Genomic DNA, 20,221 nt, shown 5'->3' on the forward strand with positions numbered 1-20,221 from the left:
AAATAGTTATGTATTAAACATGGTTGAAAAAATCGCTAGGTGCTCATCGAGTGCTCGAGAACGCATAGCGCCTAAGCGCCCGTGTATTTTTTAATTTTTAAAACCTTGTTTAATTTTTTTTTTATTTTTAAAGACTTGATAATTATAAACTATTTAATATTTTAATAGTTAATACTAAAATATTAAGCATTAACCTAATAAACATCCAGGACATGTTTGGTTGGGAGGAAAGACATTTCCAAGGAAATGTTTTCCTCCAAACCATGGAAAATGCTCATTTCTTGCGTTTAATTCCTCAAATTTGAGGAAAACAAAATCCTTGGTTGGACTAAGGATTTTGTGTTCCATGGGAGATGGGAAGAAAGATTGGTATGGATGGACTATTTTACCCCTTGTGTTTTTTCCTAATTATTATTACTTTTTTAATTTGTAGGGACATATAGGTCTTTATACTCGCTATTTCTTACTATTCTAAATTCAACGAAACAACAAAATTAGTATTTCTAGTAATTTTTTTCCACCAACCAAACAACAAAATTCATCTTCCTAGTAATTACTTTTCCATGGAATTTCAATTCCACTTCCCCTAAAATATTTTTCCGAACCAAACGAGCCCCTAGAGTTTGAGTAATTTAGGGTTATTTCGCTCAAAATGACGTTTTTTTGAGTAAAATAACCCATTTAAAAAAGAACAGAACAATAGTTAATCGGCCGACTAGGCAACCTAATCGGTGCCTAGGCGGTCAGTACCCAGACGGTGCTTAGCCTACCAGCTGCTTAGACCACTGATATGGTGATACGCTAGGCGGCCGGCTAGCACCTAACGCTTAGGCGCCGATTAATCGGTGCCTATCCGAGATTTTTGTAATACTGATATTAAATAAAAAGAACCCCAACGGGATTTAATAGTTTTATTGTTTAAATTAGTAAAATTACAATACTTTTTGAAAAGTTTAAAGAATTTATTGCAACCGTAAAAGTTTAGGAGACTAAACGATAAAAAGTATATTTAAAAACCTAAAATTACATTTTTTCCTATAAAGTGTAACTCAAGAACCAAATATATCATTTGTTTTCCCAATAAATATCAAAGTCTCAATATTGCATTTTTGAAGGGTGAAGAGACATGAAGAAACGACATAACCCTTGAGAGTAGAACCAATATTGCTCCTTCGTCTTTTGGTTATTTACAGTTTCGCCCTAAGTCAAAGTTTCCTGTCCCAGTAGCGTACGATGTACTCTTCAACGGCAGAGAGCGGCGGCGCGTCGCTCCCCTCCACTGGAACCGATGCGAAGAAGCGGCGCGTGTCGTATTTCTATGAGCCGACAATCGGAGACTACTACTACGGACAGGGGCACCCGATGAAGCCCCACCGTATCCGTATGGCCCACAACCTAGTCGTCCATTATTCGCTCCACCGCCGCATGGAAATCAGTCGGCCGTTTCCGGCCGATGCGGTCGACATCCGCCGCTTTCACTCGCCGGACTATGTGGACTTTCTGGCTTCTGTCAGTCCCGAGACGCTCCACGACCACACTCACTCTCGCCATCTCAAGCGCTTCAACGTCGGCGAGGATTGCCCCGTCTTCGACGGGCTTTTTAAGTTCTGCCAAGCTTCGGCCGGCGGATCCATCGGCGCCGCCGTGAAGCTTAACCGCCAGGACGCTGACATAGCTATCAATTGGGCGGGGGGTTTGCATCATGCGAAGAAGAGCGAGGCTTCGGGCTTCTGCTATGTTAACGACATCGTTTTGGGCATTCTCGAACTTCTGAAGTACCACAGGGTATGTTGTTTCCTGTTTTTCGCTTAATCGTAGCATATATTCATCAACTGAATTTTGCAGTTCTTATCTTCTGTTAGTTTAAATTTTGGTGTTCACTTGGGGAGTTTAGTTCTATTTTGACGGTTAATGCTTCCATTGGTCTGGAAATAAACTGGGGATTTTGAATGAGTTTGAATTTTGGCTCTACATTTTGGTTATCATAGTTACAGGGAATTTGCATTTGGCATGAAGAGTTTATATATGCACTTTGGCTGTATTTATGAAAGAGGTTAATAACTATAAATGGGGGTTTTAAGTTTTAACAAGTCAAAAATTTGCCTTAATCTGAACCTAGTTTATTTCTTTTGTTGATTCTATTGAAATCTTTAGGAGCTTCTTTTAATGAGGGTTGCCACCAATCACCCCTAGTGGGATATATTAAGCCAGTACGGCATCAATTCCACTGCAGTTAAATATCTTTAAGTTATAGCATTTGTACAACAAGAGTGAGTGCTTGTTTGGCCTGGGGGCCTAGGTAAACAGACTTTTCTAAAAAGCTTCAATTGTGAAGCTTTTTTGGAAAAGATCTTTTATACCCCTCATTTGGCTTTAAAAACCTTGTCTTGTTAGTGTTTGGCCCAACTTATTCTGTTTGTAGTGGTGAAAGATTTACTGCCAAGACTTGTCAATTCTTTTTATGGAGGTTCATTGTAGGCTCACCCTGTGGGAACTTCATTAAATCATTGATGCATCATTTACATAGAATTGAAGTATCTTTAAGCAGATAACATTATTAGAATAAGATTAAGGTATAATACACTGAACTATGTCATCTGCACTTGCCATTTCTAGAGGAAAAATTGTGCAGATATTATGGTACATTGAATTTTCACAAGGATTGCTCCAATCACCAGCAATGATAGATGTCAAAGGATTAGATTAGTTTGGTATGCGTATATTGATATATATATATATATATAATTAGTAGTTAGCTTAATATAAACTCTGTTTGAGGTTCTATCACAATGTTGAGAGTAGGAAGGTACTAACATCTGTTTGTGCTTTTCTCCACCCACCATTCAGAAAAACATTTAGAAGAAAAATTCTAGATGATGATTACTTTTTCTTGTTGTCATGAAGAAAGTTGTGGTTAGCAGGCAGCAGCACTGTTATCTGAGTATGACCTTTAAAACTGTCTCAATCATGGGTGCTTAACAACCCAAGGGCCAAGGCATTTGTTTTCTTCTCTTTTTCCCCCCTTGAGTTTTTAGTTGAGGTAGAATATATGATTCAATATTCAAAAGGTCTTACATAGTTATATATTTGAGTCCCACACACTACCCTTCATTGGATTTTATATTGACACATAAAATACATGCTCATAGTTTCATACTCATGTAACTGCATATATATGCATTCTTGATTGCTTTCTTTCTGTGTGAGCTTTTAGCTTATCATGAACAATTTTGCCTCTGATGTGTGTAATGCTACTGCGCAGCGTGTGCTATATGTGGATATTGATATTCATCATGGGGATGGCGTTGAGGAGGCATTTTTCACCACCGACAGGGTAATGACTGCGTCTTTCCATAAATTTGGGGACTTCTTTCCTGGTACCGGCCACATCAAAGACATTGGTGTAGGTTTGGGGAAATACTATGCCCTCAATGTCCCACTGAATGATGGAATGGATGATGAAAGTTTTCGTAGTTTATTCCGTCCAATCATCCAAAAAGTCATGGAGGTTTATCAACCAGATGCTGTTGTTCTTCAGTGTGGAGCAGATTCTTTGGCTGGAGACAGGTTGGGGTGCTTCAACTTGTCCGTCAAAGGCCATGCTGATTGTCTCCATTTTCTCAGATCTTTTAATGTTCCTTTAATGGTGTTGGGTGGTGGAGGGTATACAATTCGAAATGTTGCCCGGTGCTGGTGCTATGAGGTTTTGCCTTTCCCACCTTTGTGTGTTTTTTTGCGATCTCTCTTTGTATGTATTGGTCTAATACTGTACAGTTATTTGCTCTAAGGTTGACCTCTTTCTATGTTGCAGACAGCAGTAGCAGTGGGGGTTGAACCTGATAATAAATTGCCTTATAACGAGTACTATGAATATTTTGGTCCTGATTATACACTTCATGTTGAACCACATCCCATGGAGAATCAGAACTCACCACGGGATTTGGAGAAGATCAGGTTTCTATTCATTCACCAGCCTTCTCATATTTTGGTTACATATGCATCAGGCTTCTCTTTATCTTTTTGGGGTGATGAGGGAAACCCGCAGCCACTACCCGAGGGTGTGTACTGTGTAAACACCGCCTTGTGACCCTAGCCGGAAAAGGACCACAAGGAGGTAAACCAGCCTAGGTTGCCCATAGTTGACCAGCTCAAACCAATAGGGTTGGGATTCGAACTCGTGACCTTGTGGTTACAAGTTTGTATCCTTAGCTATTTTTGCTAGGGTTACCCCCGGCTTCTCTTTATCTTATTTTCTTAGATGGTGGCTCTGGTTTAGAGAGTAAGGGAGTCACTAAGTGATGGATGAGATAAAATATCACTGATTCCCTCTATCTAGTTCTTCCTATTATTTGTTTAGTGCTGCTCTTTGCCCTAAATCTGTACTTCTCTCTAGTTCTTCCTATTATGTGCTTGTTTGGCCTAGCTGAGCCTCTCAAAAGGATGCTTTTTGCCTCTTAAACAGCTTTGAAAGCATCCAAACCCCCCCCCCACCACCCACCCCTTTTCTCTCTGGTATTTGGCACAACTTAATTGAAAAATACAAATAAGTTCCTTAATGTGTTAACTGCACAAGTTAATTAAGGATGGATGGAGGGTATTCCAATGACATGATATAGGATTTATGCTGATGTTGGTTTGAGCATACTGGACAAATTCTACTATTCTAATGATCATGTTAATAGTAACTGGTTTGTCTAATTTACTGTTCCCTTGTTTTTCAGGGAAAGAAAAAAGAACAGTCAATTTTTCTGTTCTGGTTTATATTGTGTATTTGTCTTGTAGTGATGACTTGATGACTTGTGAATGGTTAAGTTAGATTGTTTAAATGGATTTCCCACCCTTCTATGGTGTTCCAAGTATCTGGATCATCACAAAATGGAATTTGTATTAAATAATATGGATATTGCAGGAAGTTACTTTGGTTTGATGATCCCTCTTATGTAGTCTGAAACTGTTGGGTATGATTTTTCTTTGTGAGGTTATTTTAACATCCATGAACAGAAAACCACTCAAATAGTGCTGTATCCAAAGACTTTATTTTTCGCCAGTGTCAAGTTCATTTCTAAATAACGAGTATTTTGGCTGCAGGAATATGCTGCTCGAACAACTTTCTGAATTGCCACATGCACCTAGTGTTCCATTCCAGATGACTCCTTCCACTATTGAAGTTCCGGAAGAGGTTTGTAGCTGGATAGAACTCTTCTTTCTTTATGTATATATTTGCCAGTCAGTTATGTGATCTTGCTAAAGGACTTCTTCATACAGAGAGAGGAAGATATGGATCAGAGACGTAACCCCCGGATTTGGAATGGCGATGAATATTTTTCCGATGGTGAGGAAGATGAAAAGCCTCGTCTACGCAGAAGTTCTGATGCTAATATGACGCCCAAGAAGAACTCTAACATGAGGTATGGCCTACGGCCTAGAGTTTGAAAATGTTATTGGTATTCGATGTGTGATTGAAAAAAGTTTGTCATCTGGTACTTGTACACCTCCATGGAAGCAAAAAATTGTTGTTTTTTTTTTTTTTTTATTATTTGGAAAACAGAAAATACTATGTCTTTGATGCAAATAAATGCTTCTATGAGGTTTAGGTTGTGATATGGGAAGGCGCCGGTAAGGGTGGGAGAAAATGTTAATTGGTATTCTATGTGTGATTGAAAAAAGTTTGTCATCTGGTACTTGTAACCTCCATGGAAGCAAAAATTGTTTTTTATTTGGAACAGAAAATGCTATGCCTTTGATGCAAATTAATGCTTATATGAGGTTTAGGTTGTGATATGGGAAGCCGCCGGTAAGGGTGGTAATAGGCTAGGCCCCTTTGTCTGGGCTTAATTAAAGTAGTTAGGCCTAGCTCGTTTAGTAAAAAGGCTAGGCTTGAGCCAATTTCAAAAGCCTATTAAACTAAACATGCCAGGCCTATAAAAACCAGGCAGGCTTGGCATATATATATATTCTATTTTATATCTAATATATATTTTTATATTTATAATATAACTATAATTACCTTAATTTTAACCCTCTACCTCTAAAATCTCATTCTAAATTATGATTAAACTATAAACATTGCTGCTAATCCTTCTGTAAGTATTCTTATTATTTAATTTTTTTTATTAACTATTCTTACTGTCATAATATTTAATGCAATATCGCAACTTAATTATGTGAGTTGATGTTTATTATTTATGATATTATGTAGGATAACAAATAATAATACAATTGAATTTATTTCTAAACAAGTTAACGAGAATGCTGAAGTCGTGACGTGTTTTATTTTATTTTATATTTTAATGCTATTATGTTTTATTGTTGTGATATACTTATATAATTATGTATAAGGTATATTTCTTAAATTATTTAGATATATTTATTAAAGTTTTTTAAAAAATCTTAACATTTAGGCTTTAAATAGGCTCAAAGTAGGACTTACTTTGAAGCCTTTTTAATGGCCTAAACATCAAACAAAACAACCTTTTTAAAAGGTTTCAAGCCAAGCCAGACCAATTGTAGGCTCAGGCTTGAGCCCAACAAAAAATCTACATACAGGCTTAGTCTAGGCCTAGGCTTTAGATTTTCGTAACAGAACCAGGCGTATTAGGCGCTAGGCACCCCTAGGCGCCTATTAGGCGCCAGGCACCTCTAGGCCAACGGGATTTTACCCTTTGGCGTGCATTAGTTGGCTGACTAGGTGGCCTAGGCCCGAGTCGGCCAACTTGGCGCCCAACTCTGCCGAGTGTTTTTTTTTTTTTTTTGGGGGGGGGGGGGGGTTTGCAATGTGTTTTATTATTATTATTACTCTCTCCCGACTAGCGCTTAACACATTCTACAGCATTGGTTACTCGCTTTCTCATTTTCTCATAATAAAACACTAAAAGGTAGATTGTTCAATTTTCTTCGATCGGTCCGAACTGAACGGAGTTAACGGAGAAATAAGTCGGTTTCTCCGTCTGAAATGAACGGAGAAGCTTCTCTGTCAACCATGGCATCTTGGCTGCCATGGCGTTGCTGCTGGCTTGTTTCTATTTTTTTTAGTATAATTATTTTATTCTTTTAAATAAGCTGCTGTTGGCTTGTTTCTATTTTTTGGTATAATTATATTATTGTTTAAAATAAGTTTAAAAATATTAATTACGTTACGTGGCATCCTACATGGCATGTCTATTATAGGTAAAATTTGTAATTGCATTGTTTTAACAAGTTTAAGGGTTTAATTGGAGGTTTTTTTCAGTTCAAGGGTCTAATTGCATTTTGTTATATAGTTGGAGGGTCTATTTGACCATTATCCCTAAAAAAATCTTAACATGTATGCTTTAAATAGGCTCAAAGTAAGACTTACTTTGAAGCCTTTTTAATGTCCTAAACGTTAAACAGGGCTTGAGCCTAACAAAAAGCCTACATACAGGCTCAGGTCCAGGCCTAGGCTTTAGATTTTCGCCTAATTTTCTAAAGCTCGGCTTGGCCCTATAGGAAGGATTTTGTAATAGTTAAGCTGTTAGTCAGAGTGTTGTAAAAATTGGCCTTGGCGCTAGGCACCCGTAGGCCAAGGTGATTTTACCCTTAGGCGGGCATTAGTTGGCTGACTAGGCACCTGAGTCGGCCAACTTGGCGCCCAACTCTGCCGAGTGTTTTTTCTTTTTTGGGTTTGCAATGTGATTTATTATTATTATTACTCATCCACTTATCTCATTTTCTAAACTCCAATAGAGTTTGGTGTTCGGACGCCGTTTCCATAATGCACATTGTCCTACCAGCTAAACTGTCTAGCACTAGTTAAAAAACTGAAATGCTGTGATTTTGTGTAATGCAGGGAATACTTTGATGGAATGGACGATGATATGATCGATGCAGATAACTAGTGCAGTGCTCCGTCCATTAAGAAAACCTTCCCCTGGCAAAGTTTCTTTCCAAGTAGCGCAAGCTGACAATTTGTAATTTGTGTTGGCTGAAAACCCTTCCCAGCTCACAATCAATTTCTTCGATCGGTGCTTATCCTAGAAGTTCAAGAAACTATAGATAGTGAATAGGAAGATGTTAGAACCAAGGCAAGGAAACTGTGTGGTGACTACGACTTAGAGATCTAGTTTAATTTGAACATGTTTCTTGCAATGCTTTATGTGAGATATGATCACTGTAATGTAAACATTTTTCTCATGCACCTTTGGAGTAAATTGGCCATAGTTGTCAGTTATAAGCATAATGTGTTCTGTTCTCTAGACTTCATTTTTATGTTGAAAGATGATAATATCTAAATGGTGTGGTGAAGATGACTTGTGGCCTTATGGGGTATTGGCAGACTTCTGATCAGTGATTTGTTCCAAAGCTGCAGCAACTAGGGATCTATTGATTTGGCTTGATTTGTTTTTGCAATCTCTGATTACTATTATTTCTTCGGTTTGCTAATGATTTCTTGGCTGGTTAGAGGGGTAAACAAATCTCTCTCTCTCTCTCTCTCTATATATATATATATATATATATATATATATATTAGTACTCTAATTGCCTTAGGTTGGGTGCTCATCTCTGCACGGTGTGGGTATGTTGCCATCCTTCTGTATTCAGCATGTCTGGCCAATTTATTGTGGCTGTGCAGTTTCATCCTCAGCAGACCACCAAAGCTATAAGATTGCGTTGTGTTCGCAATTACTTTATGTTTGTTCAAAACTTCAAATTGTACTAAAAAAAAGTTTTTCTAAGTTTGTCTAACCTGTTGTTTAAATTTTTTGACAGATGGTGAAGTCCGCATTTGCAGTTTATTTGATGCTACACAATTGTTCTTCAATCACTCTTGCAAAGAGTTTCGTGATCTCAAAAATAGGTCTGTTACCCTATTCTGCTGTTGTAATTCATTTATTTGTCTGTTTATCATCTAAACCATTTTATTTCTGTTCTCTTTTATTAGCTATAACAGTAGTCTACACCGTTACGGTGTATTGATTATGGATCTAGGTTGTCTGCTGCTAACTACTAATCTTCATCCTAATGATGTGTTGGTTACTTCTATTCAAGATATCTATTTAAAAAAACAGGTACTAATTCAGTCTAGGTTTAATCTCTATGGATTCTGCAGTACTGTTGTTGACTTCCTTTTCTTATTTTATTCTATGCTAACCAATCCAGTTTCTGCAGCCATTCAATATGTATACCAGAATAAGTTTTAGATACTCTGAAGTCTACCAAAATTAACAAACAACCCTGATTTAAAAGCAAGAAAATAAACTTAACAGTTTGAATTATAATTTTTTGTATCTATGTTGACTTAATTTTTCATTGCACTAAGCAGCTAGGTGAGTATTGGTTCTGTAAAATCAGAAAAATCTGTGTTTCTTACTTGCATTTTCTACAATGGCATGCTGCCATATATATACATGTTGGAAACCTCTACACTATTGATGTCATTTCATCTTTCTATGCTACACTATTGAAGACATTTCATCTTTCTATACTACTGATGCCATTTCATATTTCTATGCTACACTATTGAAGCCATTTCATCTTTCAAGGCATAATATAATAATTCTCAACATCCCCCTTAAGCTGGAGCGTGAATATCAAAAGCTCCAAGCTTGTTACACAAATATTCAACTCTAGGACCTCTTAAAGCTTTGGTGAAGATGTCAGCCAACTGATCATTTGTACCTACAAATGAGGTAACAATTTCCCCGGATGCAATCTTTTCACGAACAAAATGACAATCAATCTCAATGTGTTTTGTTCTCTCATGAAAGACAGGATTAGATGCAATATGCAAAGCTGCTTGATTGTCACACATCAGTTTAATCGGCCCTTTCATGTAGAATTTTAATTCAGATAGGAGATGCTTTAACCAGATTAGTTCACATGTTCCCAAGGCTATTGACCGATATTCTGCCTCTGCACTAGATCGAGCCACCACATTTTGCTTCTTACTTTTCCAAGATATTAGGTTGCCTCCAAGAAAAACACAGTATCCTGATGTTGATTTTCTATCCCAAGGGCATCCAGCCCAATCTGCATCAGTATAACCAATAATCTCTGTATTTCCATGATCCTTGTATAACACTCCGGTCCCGGGAGACTTCTTGATGTATCGTAGAATCCTTTTGACAGCATCCCAATGGCTGTCACATGGAGAGGCCAAAAACTGACTCACAATACTCACTGCAAAAGAAATGTCAGGACGGGTGACTGTTAAGTACAACAGTTTTCCAACCAACCTTCGATATCTTCCTGGATCTGAAAAGAGTTTCCCTTGTTCTGGTACAAGCTTAATATTAGGATCCATGGGAGTATCAATTGGTCTACAATCAAGCATACCTGTTTCCTCTAATATGTCTAAAGCATATTTTCGTTGAGATATACAAATCCCTTGCTTTGACTGGGCAACTTCTATTCCTAAGAAGTATTTTAATTTTCCAAGATCTTTTGTTTCAAAGTGTTTGAAAAGATGTTGCTTTAACTGGACCATTCCTTCCGCATCATTTCCTGTGATAACAATATCATCAACATAAACAACAAGATAAATACTTTTACCTTGTTGATGCCGATAGAACACAGAATGATCCACTTTGCTCCGAATTAACCCAAAATCTTATAGAACTGTGCTAAAGGGTCCAAACCAGGCACGTGGAGACTGTTTCAATCCATAAAGAGAGCGTTTTAGTTTGCAAACCAGGTTAGTCTCCCCCCCTTGAGCAACAAATCCAGGAGGTTGCTCCATATACACTTCCTCTTTGAGATCCCCATGTAAGAATGCATTCTTGATGTCTAACTGGTATAGAGGCCAATGATGTATAGCAGCAATAGAGAGAAAGATCCTGATGGAAGAGATCTTGGCCACAGGTGAGAATGTATCGGTGTAATCAACGCCAAATACTTGAGTGTACCCCTTGGCTACGAGTCGAGCCTTGAGTCTGTCTACCTGTCCATCTGGTCCAACTTTGACGTTATAGACCCATCGACAACCAACAACTGTTTTGCCAGGAGGTAATGGAACCAAGTCCCAAGTTCCCGAGGAATGTAAAGCAGCCATTTCATCTACCATAGCTTGTTGCCAACCAGGATGAGAAAGAGCCTCTTTAACCGATTTAGGAACAGAAACAGATGATAAACTAGAGATGAAGGCATTATAAACAGGGGAAAAACGGTGATAAGAGACAAAATTATATATAGGATAGGGATTGCGAGTAGACCTGTTACCTACCGGCTACCCGACTAGCAATGGGAGGACTGGAAACTGGAGCAGGAACCGCATCCAAGGGAAGAGACAACTCATGAGATGAATCAGCAGGTTCAATGTTTGCAGCAGTAGTGGTTGGTGGCAATGTTGACCGACGATGATAGGTGAACTGGAATGGAGAAACAGTGTGGGTTTGTGATGGATTGGGAGGTAGGACACTAGGAGGTAGTGGCATTTCTATCCCGCCTTCAAACGAGGGAATTGGTAGGACATCAGGAAAAGGATCCACAACCCCTGTAGAGTCAGATGAAAAGAATGGAGTGTTTTCAAAGAAGGTAACATTTGGTGATACATAGAATCGCCGTGTGTCAGGGCAATAACATCTGAAACCTTTTTGAACCCTAGAGTACCCCACAAAAATACATTTCAAAGACTTGGGTGCGATCTTATCACGACCAGGAGTAATATCATGAACAAAACAAGTACAACCAAAAACCTTAAGTGGAAGTTTGTGTAATGGCTCTTGAGGAAACAGTAGGTTGTAAGGTATTTTGCCGTGTAAAACAGATGATGGCATACGGTTAATAAGATAACATGAATGAATGATAGCATCTCCCCAGAAACAAGAAGGGACCTTATAGTGAAGAAGCATAGTCCTAGCAGTTTCCACTAGATGTCTATTCTTCCGTTCAGACACACCATTTTGTTGTGGGGTGTCCGGACAAGAAGACTCATGGAGAATACCCTCCGATTCAAGAAGGGTAGTCAAAGGAGTATTGAAATATTCCTTGGCATTATCACTCCGAAGAATTTTAATAGACACTCCAAACTGATTTTTAATTTCATTATGAAACTTTTCAAAGATGTGAAACAGTTCAGAACGTCGTTGCATTAGGAAAACAAAGATGTGAAACAGTTCAGAACGTCGTTGCATTAGGAAAACCCAAGTACGAAACAGTTCAGAACGTCGTTGCATTAGGAAAACCCAAGTACAACGAGAAAAGTCATCAATAAAAGTAACAAAATACCTAAAACCTAACACAGATGCTACACGACTAGGACCCCAAATATCACTGTGAACTAAAGAGAAAGGAGATGAAGATACTTTATTGACCCGTTTAGGAAATGAGGTTCTGGAATGTTTTCCATACTGACAAGATTCACACTTTAGTGAAGACAACTTTGAGAGATTTGGTTCAAGTTGTTGCAGTTTCTTCAAACTTGGATGACCTAGACGACAATGAGTAAGGGAAGGAGAAATAGTAGCACTACAGACAGCGGAAGCAGGAGTAGATAAGCGGTATAGTCCTTTTGATTCATACCCCGAGCCAATCGTCTTCCCCGAACGACGGTCCTGTATAATAACAGAATCAGAAGAAAAAGTAACTAGGCAATCCAGAGAGTGAGTAAGTTGACGAATGGAAGTAACTAGGCAATCCAGAGAGTGAGTAAGTTGACGAATGGAAATCAAGTTGCAATCCAGAGAGTGAGTAAGTTGACGAATGGAAATCAAGTTAAAAGGACAAGAGTGAGTAAGTTGACGAATGGAAATCAAGTTAAAAGGACATGAGTGAGTAAGTTGACGAATGGAAATCAAGTTAAAAGGACATGTAGGTATGTACTGACGAATGGAAATCAAGTTAAAAGGACATGTAGGTATGTACAGAACTGATGATAAAGGTAAATTAGGAAGAGGCCTTGCTTTACCAACACCATGAGTAGTACATATGGATCCATTACCAAATACAATTGATGGAAGAGACTTAGAATCTGTGAAGTGAGTCAATAAAGAAGAATTACCACAGATATGTTCAGAAGCACCTGAATCAAGGACCCATGATCCAAGAGAGCCAGATTGAGAAACCAGGGCAGTGTGAGTCTCTTTGGTGTGAGCTACAGGAGTGACAACAGCAGCTTGGGCACTAGCTTTAAATCGGGCAAACTCTTCATATTCTGTAAGAGAGATAGTTTTAGAACCTGAATCCTGTTTGAGCTCAGCCACATTTGTAGGGGCAAGCACCGGTCTCCCATGCAGCTTCCAGCATCGATCTCGTGTGTGTCCAGATCGATTGCAGTAATCGCAATATCTAGTGTTTTTCTGCCCACTACGGTCTTTATTTCGGTTGCCCAAATGGTTACCTCGACCTCCTTGGATCACAAGAGCAGATTGGTCTGTGGTGGGTGCAGAAGTGTCACCAGGAAAGGAAGTCACTTGAAGAAGGCGTTTGAACAATTCTTGGATCCCTGGTACAACATTATCTCCAAGAATCTGGTTTCGAGTATTCTCAAACTCAGGGCCTAATTTAGATAAAACAAAAACAACAAAAAAATTTTCACGTTGGGCAATCTGTTCCGCAGGTGTCCCTCCAGTTGGTAATAGCTTATTAAACTCCGTTAATAAACTTTGAGTTTTCCCAAGAAAGGCTTCCATACTCATACCATCCNCTTTAAGTTAACCAAATTATTAACAACTGTGTAACATTGAGAAACATCATTAGTGTATAAGGACTTGGCTTGATTCCATACCTCAACACATGATTTAAAATCTCTGAACAGTTGAATTAACTCAGGTGAAAGGGATTGCCACAAGAGACTACAAAGTTGGGCATCCACTCTTTTCCAAATTGCCTTCTCATTTTCTGGAACCTTTTCTTCCCCCTTTTCCAAATGGTCACTAACACCTTGGCCCATAAACCACATTTCAACAGCATCGGACCACGAATGGTAGTTTTGTGACCCACATAACTTTTCAGAGGTAATAACTAGATTTCCAGATAAATTAGGCACAAACACTGAGCTAGAAATAATATTCTCAACACTGTCAGAAGTTTCCTTAATACCAGTTGAAGACATGGTTGACAAAAAGGAATATTAGCAGGTGAGTGAGAGAGTACCGTTGACCAGAATATTTTGCCGGAACAGTGCCTTTGACCGGAACAGTATCGTTGACCAGTGTTGACCGGCGTTGACCAGCGACGGCGAAGGATCTGGAAAAACAGTGCTAGATACGTCTCCTCGAAACGAACCCAATGGAGAAAACGACACCTTGATCGGAGATCGGAGGAGAAAGATATGACCGGAAAACAATCGCTGTTTTTACGCCACTGCCGGAAAATATTTGGAAAAAGAAAAACCAGAAAAACAGCCTAGGAAAGAGGCTCTGATACCATGTAAAATCAGAAAAATCTGTGTTTCTTACTTGCATTTTCTACAATGGCATGCTGCCATATATATACATGTTGGAAACCTCTACACTATTGATGTCATTTCATCTTTCTATGCTACACTATTGAAGACATTTCATCTTTCTATACTACTGATGCCATTTCATCTTTCTATGCTACACTATTGAAGCCATTTCATCTTTCAAGGCATAATATAATAATTCTCAACAGGTTCGCAGGTTCCATTGTTGATGTTGAAAGTTTAGCTGAATTCTTGCAAGAGAAAGGTTAGTGATCATAATGGGGAGTTTGAACATTATGATATCCTATGATCATAATGGGTGGGGAGTTTGAACATTATGATATCCTATCAGATGGAGAAGTAATAGATAGTGGTTTTTGTAATGGCTATTGATGTTTTGTTGTCTTATGTGTGTTTGTAATGTCTTGCTCTATTTTGATCCTTAAGGCTTGAATATTCAGTGGAATACAAATAGAATTTCCTCCAAGTATATATCAACAACAATGCAAAAAATTGAAGAGTACAAATATCATTTGTGGAAAAAAGAAATTGCAGGTTGAAGAAAAAGGTAATGTATGTGGAAACATACCTGTTTTTATTTTTATTTTTTTTTATTCAAATAATATGAAATTATTACTTACTTAGTGATTTTCAACCTTTTGCTCAATTGCTGTGCAATTTATGTGCAGTTTATGTATGCTATCTGCAACATCACAAGTGTGTGTGTGCGCGTGTGTATATATATATAACATTATTAATAGTTTTGTTTTCAAAGAAAAAATTCCTAAATTAATAAGCTGGAAAAAGAAAAAATCATAAATAGTCAGGTTAGGGTTTACCTTTAGTCGATCGATTCCGTTATTGCAGTTCGTTGGCCGACTTTTCCTCCCTTTGATTTCGTATCTGTGTTTTATGTAGTAGAAATTCGAAGCTGCGTTGGTTAGGGTTTTGTTGTTTTGTAATCGTTGTTATTTATTGTAACGATTACTTCCAATGGTTGTAATAATCAGACATCAGAGGTAGTGGTCCGAATAGTAGATGGCTAGATTGGGAGAAACAATCAAAAATCGGATTTGACAAGAACTATCCGAACTACAGATCTATAATCAGGACAAAGGGTTTGTTGGTTTGGTTGTTTGACTCTACTGGGTGGTGTTGGAGATCAAGCGTTAGGCTAAAATCAAAGGTTTAGTGCGGATCTGGGACAACAGTATAAAAACCCAATTCAATTATTATATGCTATAAAAAATTGCACAGCCACCCTACCCCGCCGTGCTATTCCCACCATTGAGGACAAAACCCTCAAATATCAGTGCACAGACCTCAATTAACACAACCCTCAACAAAAATTTCCATATTAGATCACAAACCCAAACCAAACACAAACCCCCACCCACTTGAGTTCCACAAATAAATTACGAAACTAAAAAAAAAAACCCGTTTCGATACTGGAAAAAAAAAACTAAAAGAATACCTCGAACCACGCTGGTGTCGTGATCATTCCGTCGACGCGTCTGGGACGAATGGTGGTCAGGCACTCAGACATCTGTGCAGCGTCGAAATTCGGGGAAGAAGCAGCCACGAACATCGCCGAGGAGCAGCAACGGCGGACGGCGAGAGGAAGCTACGGCTGAAGCGTCATCGACGGACGGTTGGAAAGACGACGGCGGAAGCAGCTACCGTCGACGACGACTTTGGGAAAGGTTGTGCACAGACAGACAAAGGAGGCATACGCGAGGCAATCTGGAATGTGCAACCAAACCTTACAGGTGGAATAATAAAAAAAAACGTAAAAAAAAAAAAAAACTCTAAAATAAGCTGTGCAATAACTTCCCAAATCTCCAAAACACCCCTATCAAATAAACATCACTCAATTACCTGTCAAAAAAAGGAAAGAAATTTAAAATAATCATTTAATATACACCATTGATCTCAGCAATTAAAAGGTCCAAAATTGTCCACACGGACTCATAAGAGAAGATGGACTCATTTGATCACTAGTGTGTGTGTATAAATATAAATAAATAAATAAATATATATATATATATATATTACATTATTAATAGTTTTGTTTCCAAAGCAAAAAATTGCTAAATTAATAAGCTGGAAAATGAAAAAATCATAAATAGTCAGGTTAGGGTTTACCTTTAGTCAACAGATTCAGTTATTGCAGTTTGTAGGCCGACTTTTCCTCCCTTTGATTTCATGTGTTTTGTGTAGGGGAAATTCGAAGTTAGGGTTTTGTTGTTCTGTAATCGTTGTTATTTATTGTAACGATTACTTCCAATGGTTGTAATAATCGGACATCAGAGGTAGTGGTCTGAATAGTAGAAGGCTAGATTGGGAGAAACAATCAAAACTCGGATTTGGCAGGAACGTAACTCTCCGAACTACAGATCTATAATCGGAACAAAGGGTTTGTTCGTTTGGTTGTTTGACTCTACTAGGTGGTGTTGGAGATCAAGCGTTAGGCTAAAATTAAAGGTTTAGTGCGGATCTGGGACAACAGTATAAAAACCCAATTCAATTATTATATGCTATAAAAAATTGCACAACCACCCTACCCCGCCGTGCTATTTCCACCATTGAAGACAAAACCCTCACATATCAGTGCACAGACCTCAATTAACACAACCCTCAACAAAAATTTTCGTATTAGTTCACAAACCCAGACCAAACACAAACCCCCACCCACTTGAATTCCACAAATAAATTACGAAACTAAAAAAAAACCCGTATCGATACTGGAAAAAAAAACTAAAAGAATACCTCGAACAATGCTGGTGTCTTGATCATTCCGTCGACGCGTCTGGGACGAATGGTGGTCAGACACTCAGACATCTGTGTAGCGTCGAAATTCGGGGAAGAAGCAGCCACGAACATCGCCGAGGAGCAGCAACGGCGGACGACGAGAGGAAGCTACGGCTGAAGCGTCATCGGCGGACGGTTGGAAAGACGACGGCTGAAGCAGCTACGGCCGATGACGACTTTGGGAAAGGTTGCACACAGTCAGATGAAGGAGGCGTACGCGAGGCAATATGGAATGTGCAACCAAACCCTACAGGTGGAATAATAAAAAAAAAAACGTAAAAAAAACCCTAAAATCAACTATGCAATAACTTCCCAAATCTCCAAAGTACCCCTATTAAATAAACATCACTCAATTACCTATCAAAAAAAAGGGAATAAAAATTAAAAATATTCATTTAATATACACCATTGACCTCAGCCATTAAAAGGTCCAAAATTGTCCACACAGACTCATATAAGAAGATGGACTCATTTGATCAATATATATATATATATATATATATATATATATATTACATTAATAGTTTTGTTTCCAAAGCAAAAATTCCTAAATTAATAAGCTGGAAAAGGAAAAAATCATATATAGTAAGGTTAGGGTTTACCTTTAGTCGATCGATTCCGTTATTGCAGTTCGTTGGCCGACTTTTCCTCTCTTTGATTTCGTATTTTTGTTTTATGTAGTAGAAATTCGAAGCTGCGTTGGTTAGGGTTTTGTTGTTTTGTAATCGTTGTTATTTATTGTAACGATTACTTCCAATGGTTGTAATAATCAGACATCAGAGGTAGTGGTTCGAATAGTAGAAGCTAAGGCTAGATTGGGAGAAACAATCAAAAATAGGATTTTTCAGGAACTATATCCGAACTAAGATCTACAATCGGAACAAAGGGTTTGTTGGTTTGGTTGTTTGACTCTATTGGGTGGTGTTGGAGATCAAGCGTTAGGCTAAAATCAAAGGTTTAGTGCAGATCTGGGAGGGTACGAGATGAAGGAGCAGAGGTGTGCGTGAATCTAATATGGAAGGGTAAAGCGAAGTTTCCAAAATGGTGATTTGGGGGAGACGACATCAACACAGCGGTGACAAGGAATATGGTCTTTATGACCACAGTTTCCGCTTATATATATATACTAGTTTTTCACGCGCATTGCACGAATGAAATAATGTCCAATGTTTATTTTTAAATAAGTATTCCAAAGTATATCAATGCAATATTATATAGGAGATGTTCATGCATATGTAATTGAATGTCGGATTTGTTTATTTAAATCGGTAATTCAAAGTTTATGAATGCAAGATAATATATAAGAGATTGATTATAATTGTTCCTAAAATAAATGTTAGCAATTTTGTAAAAATGCTAATCTAAATACTTAGTCTAAAAATTATAATACAAATAAATACTATTTATAAATTAATGAATTTTTTTTATAATGAATTTTTTTTTGAATAAAAGCATTGTAGACATCGAATCATAAATTAAAGAAATGCATATGTATTATTTTTTTTGTTCTAACTATTAATTTATTTAATTTAATAAGAGTAATAAAGTGTGGTATTTATTTTTGAATAATATACTTAACATATTCGTAGTATATGTTCAACAATATGTCTAACTTTGATTGAGATGAGGTTCGAACCTAAGATCTTTCATATAGAAATTAATTGGTAAGTTAAAAGTTAACGGAATATTAACGGAAAAGAGAATATTTAACAAAAAATTTAACAGATAATAATATAATCAATGATAAATTACGAAATCTCAAAAGAAATATATAAATCTAAACAATTTGAACCATCCATTTGATTTTATAATTTGACCGTCAATTTTTTCTACCCATTGTCTCTTTGGCTCTTATTAGTATGTATATATATATATATATATATATATATATATATATATATATATATATATATATATATATATATATATATATCAAACATATAATCTAAGTACATCATCATAACAATAAGTAAGTTAAATAATAATTGCATCATAAAACCATTCAAATATAAAAGCAAAGACAAATCCACATATTTATACATATATAAATGTATAGCCAAAAAATATATGAATATGTCAATAAGAATATATATATAAATGTATAGTTATATATTTATATATGTATAAATATGTGGATTTGTCTTTACTTTTATATTTGAATTGTTTTATGATGCAATTATTATTTAACTTACTTATAGTTTTGATCATGTACTTAGATTATATGTTTAATGTGTGTGTATATATATATATATATATAATGGGGCGTTTGGTTGTAGGGAAGAAATTATGTGGGAAAAGAATCGCAATTTAATGGGAAAAGAATAATTCGGAAATAAAGTGGAGTTTAAATTCCAGTGTTTGATTTGTAGGAAAAAATTACTAGGGATTTCAATTCCAATGTTTGGTATACATGAAAATTGAGAGGGAATAAGTAGTATAAAGTCCAAAATGTCCATTGTTGTTGTTGTTGTTGTTGTTGTTGTTCTTGTTGTTGTTATTGTTGTTGTTGTTGTTGTTGTAGTTATTATTATTATTATTATTATGATTATTATTATTATTATTATTGACAAATTAATTCAAATATTGTTGGAGTTGTTGCATATAAAGAATGCAAATTTTGAATAGTTGTTGCATATAAATATTTAGGGTGTGTTTGGAAAGCAGGAAAATGGTTTCTGGAAAATGATTTCTGGAAAATGAGTCATTTTCCAGAAAATATTTTTCTTTCTTGTGTTTGGCTGCAGAACAGAAAACTGTGTTGGTGTGTTTGGCTCATTTTCCAGAAAATGGGTAGGAAAATGAATAGAATTATATAATTAAATATTTTAATTAATTTGTTTAAATGTAACCCGAACCGAAAAACCGATCGGTTCATGTTTTACAAGAACCGAATGGTTCGGTTAAAAACCGAACCGAACCGAAAAACCCGAACCGAACCGAAAAAACGAACGATTTTTTACTTAAATATAAATATATGTTATATATAATTAATAAATAAATATAAATAATATATATATATATATATATATATATATATATATATATATATATATATATATATATATATAT

The 20,221-nt window shown here is 36.8% G+C and overlaps 1 protein-coding gene across 1 annotated transcript; it reads left to right on the forward strand.

The window, feature by feature from the left end:
* Nucleotides 1-1,100: 1,100 nt before the first annotated feature.
* On the forward strand, nucleotides 1,101-8,220 carry LOC115996695 (histone deacetylase 6). Its single transcript, XM_031236052.1, has 6 exons — nucleotides 1,101-1,785; nucleotides 3,263-3,703; nucleotides 3,812-3,954; nucleotides 5,089-5,179; nucleotides 5,266-5,408; nucleotides 7,808-8,220. The coding sequence occupies exons 1-6, from the start codon at nucleotides 1,234-1,236 to the stop codon at nucleotides 7,854-7,856; spliced, it is 1,419 nt and encodes a 472-aa protein (XP_031091912.1). The 5' UTR covers nucleotides 1,101-1,233; the 3' UTR covers nucleotides 7,857-8,220.
* Nucleotides 8,221-20,221: the final 12,001 nt, after the last annotated feature.

Source organism: Ipomoea triloba, chromosome 11, assembly GCF_003576645.1.
Source record: "Ipomoea triloba cultivar NCNSP0323 chromosome 11, ASM357664v1".
Classification (NCBI taxonomy): Eukaryota; Viridiplantae; Streptophyta; class Magnoliopsida; order Solanales; family Convolvulaceae; genus Ipomoea; species Ipomoea triloba.